Raw genomic sequence first — 22,982 nt, forward strand, 5'->3', positions numbered from 1 at the left:
TTTGTTAGAGCCTGATGTAAAGTTGAGGAAATGTGTGTGGTCTCATTGTGGATAGAATAGGGGCCTGGCGTGTCGTGAATCTGTCACCTTACTCAGTCTCTTCACATCTTTAGTTCTGATAATCCCGTCTGTATAATAGATTCCATAATGCTGGCGAATCTGGTGAAATGTGTTTTTATTGCTTAGCGGAGGGAAAAAAAAGTTCTTGGTGTGAGGAATTTCTCCTTTGTTGTGACTGTGGTTCTCATTGCACTCCCCTCCTTTCCCCTCCTCACTTCCTTCTCTGCTTACCATTGGATTTCTTTTTGGTAGGAGCTGGTGGTGATGGGTGCCCCAGGGTCATTTTACTGGGCTGGAACCGTCAAAGTGCTGAACCTTACTGACAACATGTACTTAAAACTGAACGATGAAGTGATCATGAACAGGCGGTACACCTACCTGGGTGAGTACTCGGGGAGAGAACAGGTAAGAAAGGGTAATGGGAGTGATTCCCGCCAGATTCACAAATTATTGCTTTATTATTGGAAAGAGGAGTTAGTTGGCTTTGACGCCTGTTGTTCTAATGACTTACATCTTTAGCCAGGGCATCTTCACATCTAGCTCCACACGCAGAAGGTAGAGAGGAAAACCAAGGAGGGAACTGAATTAAAACTGTATGCTTTAATTAAAGAGCTGACAGTTGAACCTCCAGGGAAATAAACATTTTATTTTCTCATTTTATCAATTGTCAAAGTTCAGATGGTCAGGTACAAATGAGTGTGACGGAGTCTTAATTTTCCATGGGCGTCCCTTTGGAAGGAGTCCTTGCATTCTGATCACAAAACTGGTTGCAAATAGAAAGATAAGAACTAGAAATTATCATGACAGATGGCAACCTAATGCTGAAGGTTAATTAAAGGCTCAGAAAAATATCTCTTATTTTCTTAAGTCTTTCAATCTTCGGGAAAGAAGATAGACACAATTTAATTTAGCTATCAGGCAGAATGACACTGGGGCAAGGTCCATGCCAATTTAAGAAGAGACATAGGCTGTCTTTGCTTGTATAGATGACAATTACAAGACTCTTTTCTTTAATTCATGCCCTAAATGCTATAATTCTGGATTGAAAATGAAGCTAAATTTAGGAGGGCCTAATGATGACACACAATGCTCTTTCACACTCATGACACGTAACTTACAGGGAAAGGGCCTGATTCCCTTTTTGCATAGCATCACTGGGAACTTCTTGTTAAATGGGATTAGGGAGTTGTTGACTTGCCTTTTCCCTTCTAACTACAAGTTTTTTGCTGGGTAGTATAGACCCAACAATCCTTCTACTCTGGGGTGTTTGCTCCTGTAGGCACTCAGCTGCCTAATACTGTTGTTTATTAAGCATTTACCCTATGCCAGGCTCTGCATATTGTTTCTTTTAATTTCTGAAACAACCTTATGAAGTAGGTATAATTATCTACATTTTATAGATAAAGAAACTGAGGAGCAAAGAAGTTATACATCTTACCAAGGTCACATGGCTCCTAAGTAGCAAAATTGGGGTATGAACCTGTGGTTTCTGAGTGCAGAGTCTAAATGCTGAGCTTCCTTCCCTGTGGGTGCATCTGAGAGAGCACCTAGCACTGGTACTGTACCTCTCACTGGGCTGGGAGCACAAAATGTGAGATTGTCTCACATTTCCCAGACTTGGTATAGTATAGTGCCTTGTGTATGGTAGGAACTCAACACATATTTATTGAATCAGGGAATGAAGAGAGGGCAGAAGAAAGTCCAGTTTGGATGATGGGTTTGGGGTCTAGCACAGCTCCTTTGAAGCTTAGGGCCTGTGGTTTCTCCTTGTATACACATTAGAGGCTCTTATCAGCTGCAGGGATTATCAAGGATCAGTTCAGGCTTTGATCTCACTCAGAATACTCTTAGGTACTATCAATCTCCAGTCTGAGAGAAATCAGGCACGTAGTGAGGAAGAATTGATCATGATATGATGTCATCGCAAAACTCAAACAACTTACAATCACATTAGGGTTAGAGGGTGATGACAAGTTTGGGGATTATATGGCAGCCTGTACAGGATTTATGCTGGCCAGAGGAGAGCTTTCAGCCTGCTAGCCAGGCTCTCAGAAAGCAGGAGACATTGAGGCTAAGCTTAGGCAATCTTTTCCTTTGTTTCTAGGTTCCTTTTGCATCCATATTTTTTCACTGACCACCCTCCCACCTATCCACCCATGCATCTACCCAACCATGCATCTACTCACCCACCCATTGACAGCTTCTTTTGCCTTCTTGTAGAAGGGAGTGTGGTTAACAGCAAGGGCTTTGCAGACACAGATTGGACTTGAGTCTTGCTGTGTGATCTTTGGCATGTTGTTTAACAGGTTTTTCTAATTCTGTATGTGTAAAATGGAAGAAGCAGTCATGCCTTCTTCATAAAGTTGTTAGACTGAAAGAGATACCTAAAGACGTGCATAAAAATGTTGGTAGCAACTTTGTTCATAATAACCCAAACCTGGAAACAACCTAAATGCCCAGCAACAGAATAAACATATGACATATTTATATAACGGGATATTACTCAACAATAAAAAGAAACAAACCACTACTGTACTCAACGATGTGGATGAATGTCACAGATGTTATGTTGTGTGAAGTTCAAGAAAAGGCAAACCTAATATATGGTGGTAGAAGTCAGAATAGTGGCTACCTGTGTGGGGCGTACTGACTGGGAAGGGGCATGAGGGAACCCTCTGGGGTTATGGTTCTGTGGTTATAGTCACTTCCTTGATCTGGGTGGTGGTTGCATGGCTACGCTCATGTGTGCATTCATTGAGTTTTACACGTCAGATATGTGACCTTACTGTATGAAAACTATGCCTTGAAAGGAAGAAAACAGATATATAGTATTTAATACAGTACTTGTCCCAAAGAAGACACTCAGAAAGCCCTCTTTCCTGCCCTGATGTCCTTGTGAACATGACTTTTTGTGAGATGAGAGCCATTTCAGCGTGAGAAGGCTGACAGCTGCCATTTTTTTTCCTGGTAGTTTATGTTCCAAGAGTAGGGGGCATGCTTGAGAAACATTTTCCTCTGATGGATGTTTTTTTTTTTTTTTTCCCTTCCCTTCTTTTTCAACCCTGTGCTTGGTTTCCGCCCATCCTGTTCAGGCTACGCAGTGACCGCTGGCCACTTCTCTCACGCGTCCACCACTGATGTGGTAGGAGGTGCCCCACAGGACAAAGGCATCGGCAAGGTGAGGAGAAATGTCTGTGGAATAGCTGGGGTCAGACAGAAGAGGGGAGCATGCTGTCCCTGGTGCAGAGGTTTGTCAGCTGACATTGACCTGAACATTCTACTGGGTGGCTGGTGGGCAGGTGATGAGGAACCCCCTGACTGCCCCACTTCATTGGAAAGTTTCCCTTGAAAGCTCAATTGGAGTGTGAGTACTACTCACACTCTCCATTTCCTGCACACTCTCATCTGAGGTTTTTCACAGCTGACCGTGTGTGTGCGTGTAATTTATAAGACTGAGCTCTGGCCTTATGGTGTCCTTCAAAAGAATGGCATTTAGTGCTGTCCAACTTCAGATCCCAAACCCTTCCCAAGTTTGGCTTTGATTTAATGGAGCTAGGTCTAGTCCCAGATACCTTTGAGGCTTTACTCCTGCCCCAAATTATTCTCATATTTTTTCCCCAGTGTTTTAGAAGGAACATTGGGTTCCCAAGACTGGTTCAGCCCAAAGGCTGGACTGGAAATATGTGGGTCTGGCTTTCCCTAAACTACAGTATCTGCCAAAAGACCCACCCCCTGGATCTAGGGCTGTCTGAATTCCTTTGGGAAAAATGACCTCTGAGGGGCCTGAATTGTGAACTATACTCATTGGTTCTTTATCATGAAGATACAGGAAATCCAGATTGAGTAGGTACAGATGGATCAGGAACCTGCATTTTTAAGAAGCTCCGTAGATTGCCTGATGGGAAAGACTGAGTGAACAGAGGACTGAACTTTGGATCTGAGCCTCTAGGGGTAGACCTGTGATAGAGTCTGGTCGTATCTCCCAGAGCTTGGAGAAGTGGGATCTGAATTCTGGATTGGCCCAGATGAGCTGAGACCACTTGTAATTGGAGCCTTCAGCCAGGAGGTCAGGATGATCAGGGAGCTGACAAACTTTCCAGTTGACTAGGCTTGACTAAGGGTAATTTCTGTGGATCCTCCTGGGCAGAGGTTAGGAGCTGCTGCTCACTTTTCTGGAGCATGTGCCTCCCTCCTCCCTAACATTGTTGCTGTGGAGAGAGGTTCTCCGAAACTGAAACCAGATAAACCAGGGCCGAGCCGGCAGGGAGGAGGGATCAAGCAGGTGACCTTCGATCACCTGAAGAAGGAGGTGGTTCTTTCTGAGTTGCTTGAATTTCTCTAAATAGTAGAGAAAGAAGCACTGAGAGCTGTTTGCATTGATGTCGTCTTCTTGGGGAGGGGCTGCAGGCTACCGGGTAATGCAGGTGCCTCTATGCTAACGATAGCAGCTTTCTTTTCTCCCTAGTTGCGGAAAACACCTTCTGGTTTTGTAGTTTTCCCTTCAGATGACTGTGATGAACTTCATAGTCCCTGTCAAGTCTTAAGACGACACCCCTGCAAACCCCTCTCATTGGCTATCTGGGGGGTGCAGAGGATAAAGTTAAAAAGATGAGAATGGTACTTATAATTGATAGAGCGAGACAGCGACATAAAAATGCTTCTCTTTCAGTTAGACCACCTGAGAGGCATGGGGGAAACTGGTCGTAGTGACAAAGTTGCCGACAATTCCACATTCCCAGGGATCGGGGCTAGTGCAGACTTGATTCCCAAGGACCCCAGAATAGACCTCTGGCCTTCAGGATTTTGCTGGATATTCTAGTGTCAGGGCACAAAAGCACTCACACTAAGATGGCAGTTCCTTATCTCATGGGAAGGTTACTTACACTGGTTCTCATGAGACACTCTTCCCACGAGTTGTAATCTGAAAAAAAGAACTTCCATAGTCAAGTACATTTAGGAAGTTAAATGTCAGTGATCATCTTTGCAGTGGAGATGCATAGGTCACGTGAACATGCTAAAGGCTCTAAAAAGTTCCACAGTCAAGGAATTCACTTAATATTTAACTCCACATTTCCCAAACGAAACTCATATTTACCTAGGCAGATCACATAACTCTAATATGATGTGAAATCACTTTGGGAAACTGCTTTGTGTACAGTATTCACCTCTACCCATCCCTTTGTCTTCTGTTGTAATGCCTGTTAAAGTCCTATTGGGAATAAAGTCCAATCCATACCACCAACTAATTTAAAAAAAAGGAATAAAGGAAATATTTCAAGAAACAAAATACTAGCTTTTTCTCAGAGTTGAATTGTTTACTTGTAATTTGGAAGCTCCTTGGGTCTTATTGTGTGTGGCTTCTATAAGGAATGTGGTTCAGGAGCAGTGGAGGTGATATCTGCCTCAGGGTTGAAGGACCCTTTTATTTGCAGTGTTGGTAAAATGACAGCTGACTTCTTCATGATCATCAGCTAGCATAAGCACATCTGCTGTGCACTTGGCCCTTAAGCCTTTAAATAGGACTCCTAGGAGGATGCTGATAAATATCTTTCATCATTGATTTCATCCTAACTAGATTTTTTTTTTCATTCCATAGGTTTATATTTTCAGAGCTGACCGAAGATCAGGCACCTTAATTAAGATCTTTCAAGCATCAGGTAAAAAGGTGAGGTTCTTGGTATAAGTGACTATTTTTTATTTGAGAGATGTGATCATGTGGGAGTCAGTACTTTTTAGAAAACTGGTTTGAAGGCCCTACCTGTGCCCTATGTTTATATGGCAGTGCTATCTGCTTGTTGGTGTCTTTACCTTCTCAGCGGTACATGTAACCTGTGCATTCATGGAATTCATACTCGCTTTAGGAGACATTCTGTAGCAAGATGAGTTGTATGTGGCCAAGTTACAGCACAGAGTTTTAAGAGATTGTCCATAGTTCAGACTGTCATCAACTGCATGCCCTGTCTCTCTGCCTCTATCCTTTCTCAACACATCTCCACTTCCAGAGAGAGCAGATCTTTCTGAGTATAGGTAGCAAGAAGTGCTTCTCACTGAGCCTGTCTCACCGGCCCAACATTACCACTTCCCGAATCCTCAGCCCTCAACTGTCATTGCCAAGATGACTGTTGCCACACAGAGAAAATCCAAACACAGGTTGCCTGATTCCTCTTAGAACCTTGAAGCAGAAATAGCTCAGGGTGCTGCCCTAAAGTTAGTCCTGGGTGAGATTACTCTGCCTGGGTCCTCCCCACCCTGTCCCTAATCCTCTCTCTGCTTTCTGAAAGTTTCCATTATACTGTCCTGTCATCTAAAATTAAGCCAATTAGGGAGTCCTGCTATTAATAAGCAACCGTTTTCATGAGCTTATCAGTCATGCACTCCTTGTGTGGCTTAGATCAGCAGGACTGTTTGGCTGAGCTTGACTACTCTAAGGGACACAAGTTTAGGCTGGGAGCTGTGGGGGTAATTTGGAGGCTGGTCTTGGTAGAGGTCTTAGTCAGATCTGGGAAGAAGCATAGGATGTCTGAGACATGGGAGGAGGCCATGTGCCTCCTCGATTCTGTTCCTGCTGAGTTAGAACTGCTGTATGCCAGCCTGGGATCCTTCCATGTTGTTCTGATGGTGAATCATATTCCGAGTCCCAAAAATCCCATTCAAGTAGACCTTTTTGCAATTTTAACAATCCAAATAGGTATGCTTAGTATATAATTGTCATTATCTTTTGAATGAAAAATGCATCACCAAACTTGATTTTGCATTTTTCCTCAGAATGGCTCTGCCTTCCCCTGAGAACTCTGCTGGCTTGTGTTATTTTAACATTTCCAAAACCCCAAAGCAACAGCACTGGAAAATGACTGTGAGCCATTCTGCAAAAAAGTTTTCCAAGCACCCCTAAAGTTAGAAAACAAATAACTCCGTGCTATTTGTGATTTACAGAAGAGAGTCCTAAAGAGCAAGTAGGGTGTGCGTGGAACTGAGGCTAACATTTTAGATCTTCTGCAGAAGATAAGAAATGGGTGAATGTATCTAGCATGGAAACAATCTCCCTCTTCCCTTCAAATGTACCTGGGTTTGAAAGCCTAAAGGTAAAGGGTTCCATTTTTTTTTTTTTTTTTTGAGACCGAGTCTCACTATGGCGTGATCTTGGTTCACTGTAACCTCTGCCTCCCGGACTCAAGCCATTCTCCTACCTCAGCCTCCCAAGTAGCTCGGACCACAGACATGTGCCACCATGCCCAGCAAATTTTTTTTTTTTTTTTGTAGGGATGAGGTTTCACCATGTTGCCCAGGCTGGTCTCAGACTCCTGGGCTCAAGGGATCCACCCACCTTGGCCTCCCAGAGTGCTGGGATTATAGGCATGAGCCGCCGCACCTGGCCAAGGATTATTTAAAATGAACTGTGGAACTTAAACGTGCCCATCACCCTATTTTCTGAGTATCTTTATGTTCAACTGTAGCTGTGCCCCCCAAACTGCTCTTCCTTCCCTGCCCACTCCTTGTTGTCTGTGCCCTGGGGAGGCCCAGTTAATGCCTATTGCCCTCAAGTAATTAACAGTCTGTAATTGTGCCCTCTCTCCTCCTTGAAAACCTCTTGGTTTGGATGACAACCTATGCTCAAGTTGATCAGATTTTGGGGGGTAGATCTGAGAGTGGATGGTGCAAGGAGGATGAGATTAACCTCTGGGAACCCACTTGTCCAAACTTCCTGAAGACTTCTGCCATTGAGTTCCAGGACAGGTTCAAGCTTGAATGTCTGCTTGGGTGTCCTTATCATACCAAGATACATCAGGTTTCCTGAGAAGGGACAGAAGGGCCCAGGTATTCAACTTCCTGGCTTCGCAGCTGTTTGACTTTTTCTTTCTTTAGGGCTCGTTGGCCCTAACCTTTGCACCATTCCACAGGCACCCCTTCTTTCTGCCACTCACTCACAGCCCTCTTGCCTTCACTTCCTTCTACTAGTGTCTCCAAGTAGCTTTATCCTGTCATCATCGTTCTGCTTTTGAAATAGGCCATGACCTTTCTTTATACAACATATTCTGCTTCTTGCCAGAAGAAATGAGACATTCATGTCTGTCTGACTTCTCTATTACCTCCTACAAAAGGGCATGACCCCAGGCTTTCAAAGGATGCCTTTAGCTTTATCCCTATGTTCAGAGCCACATAGACAGGAGAGTTCTAACTCAGCAAACCACCGGTTCACTTCTGCTTCCGTTTGGCTAGAATTTGGTCAGATAGTTCTGCATCCTGGCTTCCCATAAGAAAAAAATAAAGAAAAAAACCCCACCAAAACAAAAAAAGCTGATTTTTGTCTTTATTGGTTGACTTTCTCCAAATAGTACATATAAGAAATCACCAACATGTATGCAGTTCAGATGTTAATACAGACACACATCTCCATATTTCCAGGCTGATGGGGACTCTTGATCATTGGACGCTAACGCCAAAGCATGTCATTGCCATATTGAAGTTTTATTGAATTGACGGAGTATGTGAAGCATTTGTATTTCAAAACTTAGGTAGGAAACTTCACATACAGAGATTTCTAATTTAACATTGATGAAGATGCCAAATTAAATAGCCCTTTGGAATGAAACAAACAGTTCCCCTGGGGCTCAGCCAGTGAGTGCAGCCAGCAGCTTGGCTCTTTGGGTCTTTGCCTGTGTCTTACTGATTTCTTTTACCAAAGCGCAGATGGGGAGATTGGCAAGGCCACTGAAATAGTGACTGGTAACTCGATTTCTTGCCTCCTCACCCTCTGTGATTTCAACCCTTTCCTGTTCCTTTCTCCTTTGAGATTGGGTAGTCGGAGGGGAGGGAGATGGCCTTGGCATATCACTGGGGAAGGATTTCTGAGCGGCCACTACAAAGCCCTCCTGTGATCCTGTTAGCTGCAGGAAATAGATTGGAGTGTCCTTTACCTCTTTCCCTCAAACTCCCTGGGTCAGCTGCCAACAAACTCCAGCAGTAAAAGAAAATACTTGTTCATGTCCATCAAGCCAGGGGCCTGTTATTAGAAAACATTTATTTTAAAAGAATAATGCTTTTTCTTTTCTTTCTTTTTTTTTTTTTTTTTGAGACAGAGTCTTTGCTCTGTCACCCAGGCTAGAGTGCAGTGGCGTGATCTTGGCTCACTGCAACCTCCGCCTCCCAGGTTCAAGCGATTCTCCTGCCTCAGCCTCCCTTGTAGCTGGGATTACAGGTGCCTGCCACCATGCCCAGCTAATTTTTGTGTTTTTAGTAGAGACGGGGTTTCACTAAGTTGGCTGGGCTGGTCTCGAACTCCTGACCTTGTGATCCACGTGCCTCCCAAAGTGCTGGGAGTACAGGGGTGAGTCACCATGCCCAGCCTCCTTCTTCTTTTTTTTTTTTTTTCTTTTTTTTTTTTAAGTAGAGGTTGCAAACTGACAGCCTTTGGAAACAATACAGCCTACATATATTTTGTTTGGCTTGCACAGCATTTGTTTATTGTTTTTACGCATGAAGAAGTTGTGAGCATTTAAAACACTGGCACTTTAAATAAAGTTTTAGGCCGGGCGCGGTTGCTCAAGCCTGTAATCCCAGCACTTTGGGAGGCTGAGACAGGCGGATCACAAGGTTAGGAGATCAAGACCATCCTGGCTAACACGGGGAAACCCCGTCTCTACTAAAAAAAATACAAAAAAACTAGCCAGGTAAGGTGGCGGGCACCTGTAGTCCCAGCTACTCGGGAGGCTGAGGCAGGAGAATGGCGTAAACCCGGGAGGCGGAGGTTGCAGTGAGCTGAGATCCGGCCACTGCACTCCAGCCTGGGCAACAGAGTGAGACTCCGTCTCAAAAAAATAAATTAAAAATAAATAAATAAAATAAAATAAATAAAGTTTTAAATTTTTGACTTCTTTTGGAAAATGCAAAGGTTACTCCTCTCTGGGTCAGCCTTCCTCTTGGTGGCAGTTAGCTGCACCTGGGTAGAAGCTGCTGCTTTAGCCAGGCTTGTGGGCTTCAGTTTGCCACAGTCTCCACCAGTCCCTATTGTTATGTAGACATGGAAGACAAGTGTCACTTGCCACATTAATTTTTTTTCCTATGCCTGCCACCTGCCTGGATCCTGTTGGTATATGTGTTTGAGACTCCTAATTAAGCTATAATTAAAAGTCAATATTGTCTTGCTCTGTTCTCTCATCAGTCAAACAGTCTTAAAAGTTGTACCTTTTTCTGTCACTTCAGCTCATGCCTTCCTAACCAACCTTTAGCTATGCATAGGACCGGGAGAAAATAACCTATTTCCCCATGTAACATTTATTTTCATGCCTTTCTTGTGTTGTGAGATTTCATATTCCTACTTGCTTGGCCTTGTCAAATGTTCGATATAAGGGGCATTTTTATTATGGTTGTAACTTAACTTTGAATCCTCGGCTTGCATTTTTAAAAACAGCACCTCATTCTCTGGGCGTCAATCTATTTATCTTCCCCTTGATAGGACTCCAGGAATGGGGGACTTTGGGTCACACTGACTGGGGCCCTGCCTTGCTGCTGGAAGTTGGGTATTCCACTCTTTGCTAGGCATTCTGGCTTAGGGGGCAGCATAGCCATCCAGCCTCTGAGGGATGTTTCTAAAGCCAATGGGGTGGAGGAAAGCAAGGGCATCCTTGTGTGAGAGCAGACACTGAATGCTTTGTTGCAACTCAACTTGGTTGCAGATGGGCTCTTACTTCGGCTCCTCCTTGTGCGCAGTTGACCTGAATGGGGACGGCCTCTCTGACCTGCTGGTGGGGGCCCCCATGTTTTCTGAGATCAGGGACGAGGGACAGGTCACTGTCTACATCAACAGAGGAAATGTGAGTACAATACTGGGCAACGTGTGGATGGGTGTGGGGTAGGGACATTTGTCCAGCTAGTAGTGGCTGAGCACCCCTCTAGGTGGGCACTGGGGGCCGTGTTACCCAGAGGAGATGAAAATATGTGATTTCTGTCTTGAATAAGCTCAGTGGTCCATTAATGGAAAGTTATATACAATGTTACAACTGCGTACACCCAGGGGCCAAGGAGGAATCTTAATAATTGTCTTTTGAGTGCTTACTATGTACCAGGGACTCTTCTTCCTGCTTTCTGTGAGAGATTTCAGTGCAATGTACACATGGTATCAAGGGTGCCCATTTTTCAGGTGAAAAAACTGAGGCCCAGAGAGGTTAGGTAATGTGTCCAAAACCACACAGCTAAGAAGTGGGGCTGGGATTTGAACCAAGGCAAGCTGGCTTCAGAGCTGGCATGCTTTGTGTCTCAAGGTTATGCCACCTCTCTGGGAGCATATGCACATCTTCCCAGGGAAGCAGAGGAGGACACAATGGCTGGGGAATCTTGGAGAAGGCGTAGGAGTTAGCAGACAGGCAGGGTGGGCTGGAGCTGAGCTCCCAGTGCGAAGCTGGGCAAGTGGGTTGGGGTGTGAGGTGGTGTCACCACTCACTTCAGCATGGGGGGTCGAGGGACTGCATGGGAGCCATAATCTTGTTTTCTTTTTTGTTTTTTTTTTGAGACAGAGTCTCACACCATCACCCAGGCTGGAGTGCAGTGACGCAGTCTCGGCTTACTGCAACCTCTGCCTCCTGGGTTCAAGCTCTTCTCCTGCCTCTCTGCCTCCCAAGTAACTGGGATTACAGGTGCTTGCCACCACACCTGGCTACTCTTCTGTGTGTTTTTAGAAGAGATGGGGTTTCACCATGTTGGCCCAGCTGGTCTCAAACTCCTGATCTCAAGTGATCTGCTCTCCTTGGCCTCCCTAGGATTACAAATGTGAGCCACCACGCCCGACCAATAATCTTGATGTCCCCTATTCTGCAGAACCACGAAAGGGATGTGACATGGACAGAAAGGTGCCTCTGGCCCTCTGTAGCTAATGGAGGGTGGGTGAGTGGGGGCTGGGTTGGGGGGCAGCAGTGCATCGTGGAGGCAGGAGACCAGGGAGAAAGCAGTCTTTTCAGGATCTGGAAGTACAAGTATTCAAGTACAAGTATTCAACAAGAGTGAGGTGGTTCAGTGAAAACATTCTGGTGCCGCCTACCTTTTATCTAACATGAGAAAATGCTTATGAGATAATCAGTGGAAAACGGGATGAAAACTGCATTTATAACCAGTCCTCAGAAATACGCCAAATACATAGAGAATATGAGTAACAGCTCTCTGAGTAGATGTTTAGTTTTATCTTTATCCAAATAGTAAGAATATAATTTCATATTAAAAAAAAATAAGTCAAAGTATACTGTTAAGCAGTGGCTGGGATGCTAGGTATCCCAGTTGGGAGAGGGCAGAGGTTTAGCTATAACTAAGTGAGCAGATGCCACAAAGGAAGGAAACAGTGAAAGGAGAGCCAGGGACTGTTAGAGCCTTATGTTGCCTCTGAGGTTTTCAGGCTTTTCAGGAAGGCAGATCTAAAACCAGGGAGGCTTTGGGAGGCCAAGGCGGGAGGATCACTTGAGGCCAGGAGTTCAAGACCAGCCTGGTCAACATAGTGAAACCATGTCTCTACTAAAAACACACAAAAAATTAGCCAGGTGTGGTGGTGCTTGCCTGTGGTCCCAGCTGAGGCTGAGGTGGGAGGATTGTTTGAGCCCAGGAGGTGGAGGCTGCAGTGAGCCATGATCATGCCACTGTACTCCAGCCTGGGTGACAGAGTGAGACCTTGTCAATCAGTTAATCAGTCAATAAGCCAACAAGCAAGGTACGGTGGTGGTTGCCTGTAATCCTAGCTATTCAGGAGGCTGAGGCGAGAGGATCCCTTGAGCACCAGAGTTTGAGGTGGTAGTGAGCTTTGGTTGCACCACTGCACTCCAGCCTGGGCTAGGAGGCGAGACTCTGTCTCTAAAAAAAATAAAATACCTGAGAAGGAAGGTGCTTATTGGTACCTGTTGCAGGAGCCCTTGGCACTGCATCCCCACTGACATTCTAGGAGGTCAGGGCAGGGTGCAGGGAGAAATCAGGGGGACATTAAATAGATGAGTGCCGTGGGCATTCAGTGGTGTCTGCCATTATATTTGCAGGAGACTGAGACATTTGTGTAGGAGTCAGGTCCAACAGCCAGACTGTGTGTCTAAATCAGGAGGTGGACTCTTGAAGCATAAGAACTGCCCCAGGCCTCCACTGGGCATGATGCACCTACACCCTCTCCTGCCAACCAGTGTTTCTTGATGTTGTGTGGTTATTCTAAGTACCAGAGTATTCTCATTTCTGTTGACATAGCCATTTGAATAAAGATCAGAAGGCAGTGTGGAGGAGGGGAAAAAATGCTGACTTTGGAGCAGGGTGGACCTGAGTTTGAATCTTGGTTTTGCCATGTGCTAGCCTGTGTGATGTGGACAAATGGCTTGAAATTGGTGGCCCAATTTCCTCATCTGTGAAGTGAGAGGCATCATAAGATTTTCCTTATGGAGTCATTGTGTGATTTGAATGAGGAGCTGGCTGTACAGTGCCTGGTACATAGAAGGAATCAGTTGCTGCTGTTCCTCTCCTCTTCCCCACGACACTGAAAGAAAGAAATTAATGCATATTTGTGTTTTGGGGTGGAGGTTTCATTCACCCAAGAAATCATCTCACCTTGACTGTTTTTAAGTTGTAAATTGTGTTTATAGTGAGAAAGAAGACTTGGTCATGGTAAAAGCCAGACACTCGCAGGATGGCCTGTGGGATATAGTGGGCCCAGACTGCCTCTGCACTGGGGAATGCATAAATCTTCTCATGCCCCAAGACATCAGATTGCATTGTATCACTCTGGTATTCATGTGTCAGTGATTTGGGGTGAGAGTGGGTATGACTTTTTCCCCCAAAGTCAGATGACTTTTCCTGCCTTTGTACATCATTGACCCCCGCCCCTGTTGGTTAGTATTTTCTCAGGAAATTCATACCTGAGCCACGCATGAAAAACAGGCACAGTGACGTCTGCCACCACAGCCACCCCCTGGCCAAGAACGACTGGGTGCTTGGATTTTCTGAACCATGACTCCCTCTATCAAGATAACTCATACATGCACTTTGCAAAACAGCTTTATAAACTTGTACCAAAAGACACAGGAAAGAAAAAATAGAAAAATGTATACCCTTTTAAAACAACATTGGGGAAAAATTGCTATACCTTAAGGATGCGGAGAGCACAGTGGGGACAGGTGGGTAGGGAGGTTTGCTTGTGTGTAGAGCATTAGGACAAGGGGGAGTGTAGTCACTGGCTACCGTGACATTCTCCTTCCCTCAAAAATGCATCTCAGGCTGTGGAAGACCATCCTGCTAAGCAGGTAAAAGGGACTCATTTTGCCAGCAGGAGAGAGAAATTTGGGTTCCTGTAATTCTGCCCAGGTGTTTCCTGTCGATGAGTGTGCTCTAGCAGGGCAGCATTCAAGCTCTGGTTTTTTATTGATTTTTATTGTTTGTTCTGTTTGTTTTTGTTTTGTTTTCCATTTTCTCCTCCATCCTGTTTCCCAGGGAGCCCTCGAGGAGCAGCTGGCTCTGACCGGGGATGGCGCCTACAATGCGCACTTTGGAGAAAGCATTGCCAGCCTGGACGATCTGGATGACGATGGGTTCCCAGGTGAGTGAGTGTTCCCGGTGCGCGGAGCCCCTCCAGGTGCAGCACGCTGCTCTGCTTCAGAGGGCCAGCCTGCCCGCTGACTGTCCATCTCTAGCGGCATGCTCCTGGGTCTACCGGCCCACTCCAAAGGCCCATCAATGTGCGGTAGGGAGAGAGGACACATTTAGAGGTGCTCTCCGTGTAGACACGCAGGGCCGAGCTTCCAGCCCACTGGAGTTTTGTCTCTGCATAACCCCTTCTCACTAGCTCGGTGTTCTTTGTTGTTTGCAGTGGAAACAAACCTTGGGGCTGGTTCATTTGGGACTTCTTATGGCAGAGAAGTTTGAACAGCTTCATCCTGCCATCAACTCTCCTTGCTTCCGAGCCTTTGATGCTCCATGATGCTCTACCACGTTGATGGGGAAATGAGTGAGGAGAGAATTAGAAACCCAGACATCTTCTGCCTGATTATAGCAGCAGCTGGGTTGCCTTTTGAGAGTGCATGTGTGTGTGTGTGTGTCTGTGCGTGTGTGTGTCTTGGGAGGCGTGGAGGCATATGTACCTAATGTTTAGGTCTGTTTGGACAGCAGTATTCCTCACAGCCTCTTGGCCTCTCTCTCTGGCTTGTTTAAGCCTCTTCGCCTCCCTGCATACACAGCATAAGGACATCGGGAGGCGGAGCAGCCATGTCACCAGGGTATATGATGGTGGAGGTGGGGCCACCCTTGCCCAGGCCAGCCATCCAGACGTCTTTGATACCTCCTAACACTGGCTACAGAGGGCTTCATTTTCCTCCCCCTTGGCCTCACTTCTGCAGACACATGACTTTGTTAGAAGCAAGGAAATAAAGTTAGGAAGATCTAGGCTTTGTTCTAGGAGTTGCCAGTTTGTGAGAGTAATGTTGTTTTTTTGTGTGTGAAGTGAATGCCCTCTGTACATTTCCTTTATCCAGGAATGGATTTATTATCAAATAATCATAAGGAATAGTCCTTTATCCAGGACCTCAGATTTTCTCAGTTACGCAATAGCCATTGTCTATGGAATTCTCCCTGACGGAAATTAGGGCAGGTAGTTTAGATTTGCATTTCTTTTCTTTTTTTTTTTTTTTTTTGAGACAGAGTCTCGCTCTGTCGCCCAGGCTGGAGTGCAGTGGCGCAATCTCGGCTCACTGCAAGCTCCGCCTCCCGGGTTTACGCCATTCTCCTGCCTCAGCCTCCCAAGTAGCTGGAACTACAGGCGTCCGCCACCTCACCCGGCTAGTTTTTTGTATTTTTTAGTAGAGACGGGGTTTCACCGTGTTAGCCAGGATGGTCTCGATCTCCTGACCTCGTGATCCACCCGTCTTGGCCTCCCAAAGTGCTGGGATTACAGGCTTGAGCCACCGCGCCTGGCCAGATTTGCATTTCTTTTATTGGATGGGTCAGTGGTTTTTCTTATGAGCGTAAGGTAGAAACTTTTTTGGAACTAAACTTTTCTCGGTCAGCTTCTATAGTTTTCACTGTAATTTTTTTTTTTTTTTTTTTTTTTTTGAGATGGAGTCTCACTCTGTTGCCCAGGCTAGAGTCCAGTGGCATAATCTCAGCTCACTGCAACCTCTGCCTCCCAGGTTCAAGTGATTGTCTTGCCTTAGCTGCCAGAGTAGCTGAGACTACAGGCGTGTGCCACCACGCCCAGCTAATTTTTATATTTTTAGTAGAGATGGAGTTTCACCATGTTGGCCAGGCTAGTCTTGAACTCTTGACCTCAGACGACCTGCCTGCCTCGGCCTCCCAAAGTGCTGGGATTATAGACATGAGCCACCACACCCGGTCTTTTTTTTTTTTTTCCTACTAAGGGATCATGTGCCTAAATTAATGCTTGACCATCAATAACTAATAATTTCTGGTATCCAGGGACTCAGACATGATAACCAGAATTAGGGAAGCTGCACTTATATTGTTAATGTGGCTTTTTAACCGATAGCTGTTTTTCTACCCTCAGATGTGGCCATTGGTGCACCCAAGGAGGACGACTTCGCAGGGGCGGTCTATATCTATCACGGTGATGCCAGTGGGATAGTCCCGCAGTACTCAATGGTAATTGGTGTGAGAGTGATATGGCAACTATTCATACATTCATTCAACAAACATGTTTGGAACCTTCGTTATGCACCATGCCCTGGAGGTACAAAGAAAAACGTTTTTCTTGCCTTGGCCTTCCTACCCTTTTGTGAAAGATACAATTAATATTGCTTATTAAATACTAAAAAAAAAAAAAAGAATTCTTAGAATCCCAAGTTTGCTCACACTCAGGGATGCATTTTTCCTAAAGAAGATAATTTTCAACTCTTACTCAGAGTTAGAGCCATTTATTTAAGAAAAAATGCTCATCATCACTCGCCATCAGAGAAATGCAAATCAAAACCATGATGAGATACCATCTCACACCAGTTAGAATGGCAATCATTACAAAGTCAGGAAACAACAGGTGCTGGAGAGGATGTGGAGAAATAGGAACACTTTTACACTGTTGATGGGATTGTAAACTAGTTCAACCATTGTGGAAAACAGTGTGGCGATTCCTCAAGGATCTAGAACTAGAAATACCATTTGACCCAGCCATCCCACTACTGGGGATATACCCAAAGGATTATAAGTCATGCTGCTATAAAGACACATGCACACATATGTTTATTGCGGCACTATTCACAATAGCAAAGACTTGGAATCAACCCAAATGTCCATCAGTGACAGACTGGATTAAGAAGATGTGGCACATATACACCATGGAATACTATGCAGCCATAAAAAAGGATGAGTTCGTGTCCTTTGCAGGGACATGGATGCAGCTGGAGACCATCATTCTCAGCAAACTATCGCAAGAACAGAAAACCAAATACTGCATGTTCTCACTCATAGGTGGAAATTGAACAATGAGATCACTTGGACACAGGAAGAGGAACATCACACACCGGGTCCTATTGTGGGGAGGGGGTAGGAGGGAGGGATAGCATTAGGAGATATACCTAATGTAAATGATGAGTTAATGGGTGCAGCACACCAACATGGCACATGTATACATATGTAACAAACCTGCACCCTAGAACTTAAAGTATAATAATAATAAAAAAAAAAAAAGAAATGAAAGAAAAAAAAAAAGAAAGGAAAGGAAGCTTTCTCTTTTTGGTGACTACTTTGTCAACCGTCTATGCTAAGGCAAAGGGATATATTTTAATATATATCTAGAAGGACAATGGTCCATGGTGGAGGGGCCTGAAACTGATCACAGGCTGTCATCCCAGCTGGCCTCAAAACCAGGAGCCAGTTAGGACTCTGCCCTTGTGCCCTATACTTGGGAACATGGAAGTGGTGAGTTCTGTTTTTTGCCGTATCAGCTTGGTGTTCAATCTTGCTGATGGTGTCAAGCCCAGCCCATGGGAAAAAAGGAAGTCATGCTCTCAGCAGAAGCATTGTCAGGACATTTGTGGATGTCTGCATGTGGAGTGGCACCGGCTCTGGTCTTTTCCCAGTGGGTCAGAGACAGAAGGGAACACACACTGAGAAATTTCCAATCAACAAATATTTATTTATTGTACACTTATTACATGCTAACTACTTCCTACTCATATGTATATATTTGTATTTTAATTTTAAGAGGCAGCATGTAAATGCAAGTACAACTTCTACATGAATAATTGTCCTGTGGCAGATAGAGATAAACTAGTTAAGGGTGGAGGGTTGGTTGGTTGTCACTGGTGCCTCAGATCCCCTGTCTGCTGGCCTCCTGCTGAGCTCAGTGCCTCACTTGCAGGAGACAGGGCTTTGGGAGGCACTGGGAAGAGGAGGGACTGTTTTTTGGGTGCCTACTCTGCCCTTTCTTTACCCTTGATCCTCACAGCAGCCATATAAGATGGGTCCGTTTATTATCCACCATTTATCCATGAGGTGACTACGCCCCAAGGAGGTTATTTAACTTGCCCAAGGTCGTAAGTGGCAGTATGGCCACGGAATCTTTGCCAGTCTGATGCCTGAAACTTGTATCGTAACCACCATCCTCAACTCCACATTGTAGAAAGGAACACTCAGAAACTCAGTAGGAAAACTTACGAATATGGAAACTGTTTTGCCATGAGGCGTACATTCTCTGAGGGGCATTTATCTAACCAGACCATCCTCTTTTCATTAGAAATACATAACAGGGGATTAATAAACTTTGGTGATTCAGCCTACAAGGCAGGAGGAAGAGAGCTTTAGGCACAGTTTGGGGGCCACATCTGAGTCACAAGAGCTGCCCTAGGCTGGGGCGTTGATGCTCTTCCCAGTGTGACAAGCTAAAAGTCACCCAAGGAGCCCCGTGCTCGGGCAGCGGTCAGGGTCATTCTCCACGCATCCTCCGGGAAGCTTGTTTTCCTGGACCTCAGAAGCTAATCACACAGTGAGGCAACCTGTGAGAGACCCTGGCTTCCCCTCCTCTGGGGCCCTCCAGTGTTTTGTTTGGTTGCTGGGTGGAATCCCTGTAGAGAACCACAGTATAACTCTTGTGGTTAGCATGGAGTGTCTTTAGTAGGAAGCAGGGATAGCAGCTGGACCAGCCTGCCTTTGTCAGCATGCAGGCTGGCTCCTTTGCTTTGACAAAGAGAAGTGGTTTGGGACTTCTAAGAAAAAAAAAAGAAAGAAGCAACTATGATTATACTTTTCCAAACTGCTAATATGTGTATGATAAGGGCAGTGATTTAAAAGGAAAAAACAAAACCTTTTAATGGCAGATTCTTGCAGGCCCAGGTCCTGGACAGAGCAGGCATTGTGTGGGTGAACTAGAGGAAGGAATCAGAAACAACTCTGGGCAATGGAATCACTTTGCTTTGGCCCAGATTGGTATTATTTCTGCTGGGTAAATTGTGAGATCAGGGCCCACACTTCTTCCACATTGCTCTTTAACTCTCTCTCTTGAGTTTACCACGGAGAGTGTTGATTTTAAGATCCTTGTGTGCCTTTCCCAATGCAAGAGCCCTCTGGGCATATGGCGGCTCCTGTGATCCTTCTCTTGCTGGAAGGGACACTGCATAGAAACCTGGTCAAGCGGAGGTTTCCAGGGCTCCTGGTTTTCATTTAGGGTTATTAGCACTGGGCAGACTTATCTTCTTGGCTTTATAGCATAATGGCCTGCAGATGTCTGTGGGATAACTTAAGCCTGCATCACCACCCCCAGATGGACCACCCCTTCACTCTCCCCCTCGTCCCAGCCACAGCATACCTTAGAAATGTAGATCCAGGGGCAGGCTGCTGCTAGAGTTCTTGGACTTCAGAGCTGAGAGGGTCTGCTTCAAAATGTGGCTTTTAAGAAATGCACAGACACACATGCATGTTTGTTTAGACAGAGCCATGTGGGATGTAGGGTTCTCTTCAGTGTTTCCTACAGTGTTCTGATTTGTACTTTGGTGCTTGCACATTTCCTGTTGGATGGCTTAACCGAGGATGGCAAGCAGCCTTCTCTGATCACTTCTAGGAGGGTAATTTGCAGTTATCAGCTGCTGGGGGTCAGGGGGCATCCTTCGTGCCTCCATCTGTAGATCCTGTGGAAAGTACCCCCTCCCTGCTTTCGTGACTTCTCTGCAGGATGACTCAGGAAAGAGAAGGGTAAGGAAAGAAAGTCAAAGGGAGCCCCTAGATAGCTGGTAAACCTGGTTCTGTTGTACTTTGAAAACAAAGCATTTCTCTTGTCCTCCACAGTGAGGGCATCAGGAAGTAAGCCTCCCCTGGGAACCATGCAGATAAAGGCAGAAAGAGTAGGTCAGATCCCAGAAGATGGGACTTTTCTGATTCAAGAAGTTCAGTATCTTTGTGAGGAACTGCGCCACATGAATGTTGATGCACAGCTTCAGTGTGACAAAGGCAGTTTGTACAATAAATATTGCTGAATCAGTGCTGCCTGTGTGGATGTGTGATGAACTTAGTGATGAATAAAAAGTAGGCACAGCCAGGAGTAGTGGCTGTAATCCCAGTTCCTTGGGAAGTTGAGGCAGGAACATTGTTCGAGACTTGGGGTTTGAGACCAGCTTGGGCAACATGGCAAGACCCCGTCTGACAAAAAAGTAAAACAGCTGGGTATATTGGAGCATGCCTATAGTCTCAGCTACTTGGAAGGCTGAGGCGGGAGGATCACTTACACCCAGGGGTTTGAGGCCGCAGTGGGCTGTGATTGTGCCATTGCATTCTAGCCTGGGCAACAGAGCAAGACTCTATCTCTTAAAAAAAAAAGAGAGAAAGAAAGTTTCATTTTTAAGTAAGCATAGATGCTAGCGTGTCCCATGGTGAAGTTGCGAACTCCAGTTGGTTGAGGGAGCTGTTTTCTAGAGGGGAGGGCATCTTCTTCAGCCGAGTTGTTTTGATTTCCTACAGTTTAAGAAGGTTCAGGACCATGGAGTTCTAGATTTACTAGGTAAAACTGTTCACTCCTGTCTGTGAAGCTCCAGAATCTATAGATCTTCTGGTTGGCTGGACAGAGAGGTAGTTTCCACATGGCCATCTTTTCCAGCTAGACACGTTAATTACCTGTCTGTCTAGGGAAAGACTCTGTAATGTGTGCCTCTTAGGAGGAGAGTGTTAAATATTTAGTACATATTTGGGAAGAAAGATAGAAGCTAAATATGTTCTTAGAATTTCAGCCAGCTACACCTGTGTAAAAACAAACAGAACCTCCATTAGAAATGGAAGTTAAACTGTATCCATTTTGAACTTCAGCATGTCAAAACATTATCATGGTAGTCTAGGTGGATTTTTTTCATTAGCACAGAACTTAGAAAGAAAATTAAATGATGACATTTGGCCAAGGCAAGTAATAATAAAGGAGTGTGTGGTCTTCAACTGTCTGCTAAAGACTTGCTGATCACATTCGGATTACTCTTTTTTTTTTTTTTCTTTCAACAACTTTAAGACCGAGTGTCAAGGAAAGCTGGAATAAAGCAGTCACAGTTCTTATTTGTGACAGTGGTCTTTTCCTGTGACTCCATTTCCCTATTATCTGTTTCAGAAACTGTCTGGGCGGAAGATAAATCCAGTGCTCCGGATGTTTGGTCAGTCCATATCGGGAGGCATTGATATGGATGGAAATGGCTATCCTGGTAAGCTGTTTTTCTTTGAAGGCATGTGAGATAAATGAAGATAAATGCATGAAGTAGAATAATTTTCTGTCTGGTTAGCAATCATCACATCCATTTAGAATAACGACAATTCACACGATAGAATAGGGTGTTTTGCCTGGTGTTCAATTTTAAGGTGAAAATAATGTTGACGTTTATTTTGGGGTTTTAAAATGATCTGCTCTGAAGGGCTTAGCACCAGGAGGGTGGATTTTTATAGTGGTTTCTGTGGCAGTGATTCTAATGACGAAAAATCGCACTGGCCACATCTAAAATGGTGAATAGTGAAACCTCATGTTTTCCTTTGTATTTAACCACATTCAAAGGCTTCTTACTCTGGGCAGGAAAAGGAGCAGCATCCCCCACCCCCCACATGCCCCCACCCCCCGCCCCTACTCTTGAAAGAAAATGGTGGAGAAAGATTTGGAGTGAAAAGAAAACCACGTCCTCTTGTGTGTGGACAAAGGAGACCTTCACCATTCAAGGCTGGCTGGCTTGACTTTAGGGTTAATTAATGCCTGTGGTGGTTGTGGCTAACTGGATAAAAATACATGATTTCCAACCCAATCCCAAGTGATATCTGGCCTAGGTCAAATTGCCTGGGTGGTGGAGTAGTGGTTCTTCAGGTGTTTCAAGATGGAGTGGGGTCAGGTGAGGAAACAACAGTAAGAATTTGAAAAAAATCCAGAATGGTCATGGAATTCAGGAAACATTTCTCTAAATTTTGTAGTCATCTTGCTTTTGAGAAATCTTTCTTTCCACTAAAATTTAAGAAAACTAACGCAGTCTTGTATGAGGACACCACATTGTGTACCTTTGTACAGATAGGAGTTTTGGAAATTCCTCAAGACTGCAGAGCCAGGAGGAAGTGTGGGAATAGAAAGAAGTCAGTGTTGAAGCTTTTGTCCCAAGAAAGACCCTCCTGGGCCTTTGTAAGTTTGAGAAAGCAGTTCTTGTTCTGGGCAATTTGTGGCCATCCGCAAATAATACCTTATATGGGTTTAGCATTTAATATGTACAAAATGCTTCCACATGCAATATGCATCTCACAGTGACCCCAGCGGGTAAGGAGGATAGGGTGTTTTCCCCGCTTTATAGACAAGGATGCTGAGACTCAATGTCAGGGGCTGCCCAGAGCCTGCAGTGCACGGGGATTCAGCTGCTTCCCAGTGGTTCAGCTGCTTTTCTGCAAATGTGAGGTGAGCAAGGTGTTCACAGTTCACAATGGATCTGAATTTCTGATCTTGTGTTTTTCATAAGGGAAACTGACAAATTCGTCAG

General features: G+C 45.0%; 1 protein-coding gene across 3 annotated transcripts in view; it reads left to right on the forward strand.

Annotated features, from left to right (window-relative positions):
• ITGA9 (integrin subunit alpha 9) overlaps positions 1 to 22,982 on the forward strand; it is a 385,385-nt gene that overhangs the window by 57,020 nt on the left and 305,383 nt on the right. For all 3 annotated transcript variants that reach the window (XM_005546647.5, XM_074031685.1, XM_045386478.3), the window contains 7 exons: positions 313 to 442; positions 3,153 to 3,238; positions 5,657 to 5,725; positions 10,734 to 10,871; positions 14,500 to 14,605; positions 16,565 to 16,659; positions 21,593 to 21,683. In XM_005546647.5, coding sequence (XP_005546704.2) covers positions 313 to 442; positions 3,153 to 3,238; positions 5,657 to 5,725; positions 10,734 to 10,871; positions 14,500 to 14,605; positions 16,565 to 16,659; positions 21,593 to 21,683 — 715 coding nt within the window. The remainder of the gene's footprint in view (positions 1 to 312; positions 443 to 3,152; positions 3,239 to 5,656; positions 5,726 to 10,733; positions 10,872 to 14,499; positions 14,606 to 16,564; positions 16,660 to 21,592; positions 21,684 to 22,982) is intronic.

This window comes from Macaca fascicularis, chromosome 2 (assembly GCF_037993035.2).
Source record: "Macaca fascicularis isolate 582-1 chromosome 2, T2T-MFA8v1.1".
Taxonomy (NCBI): Eukaryota; Metazoa; Chordata; class Mammalia; order Primates; family Cercopithecidae; genus Macaca; species Macaca fascicularis.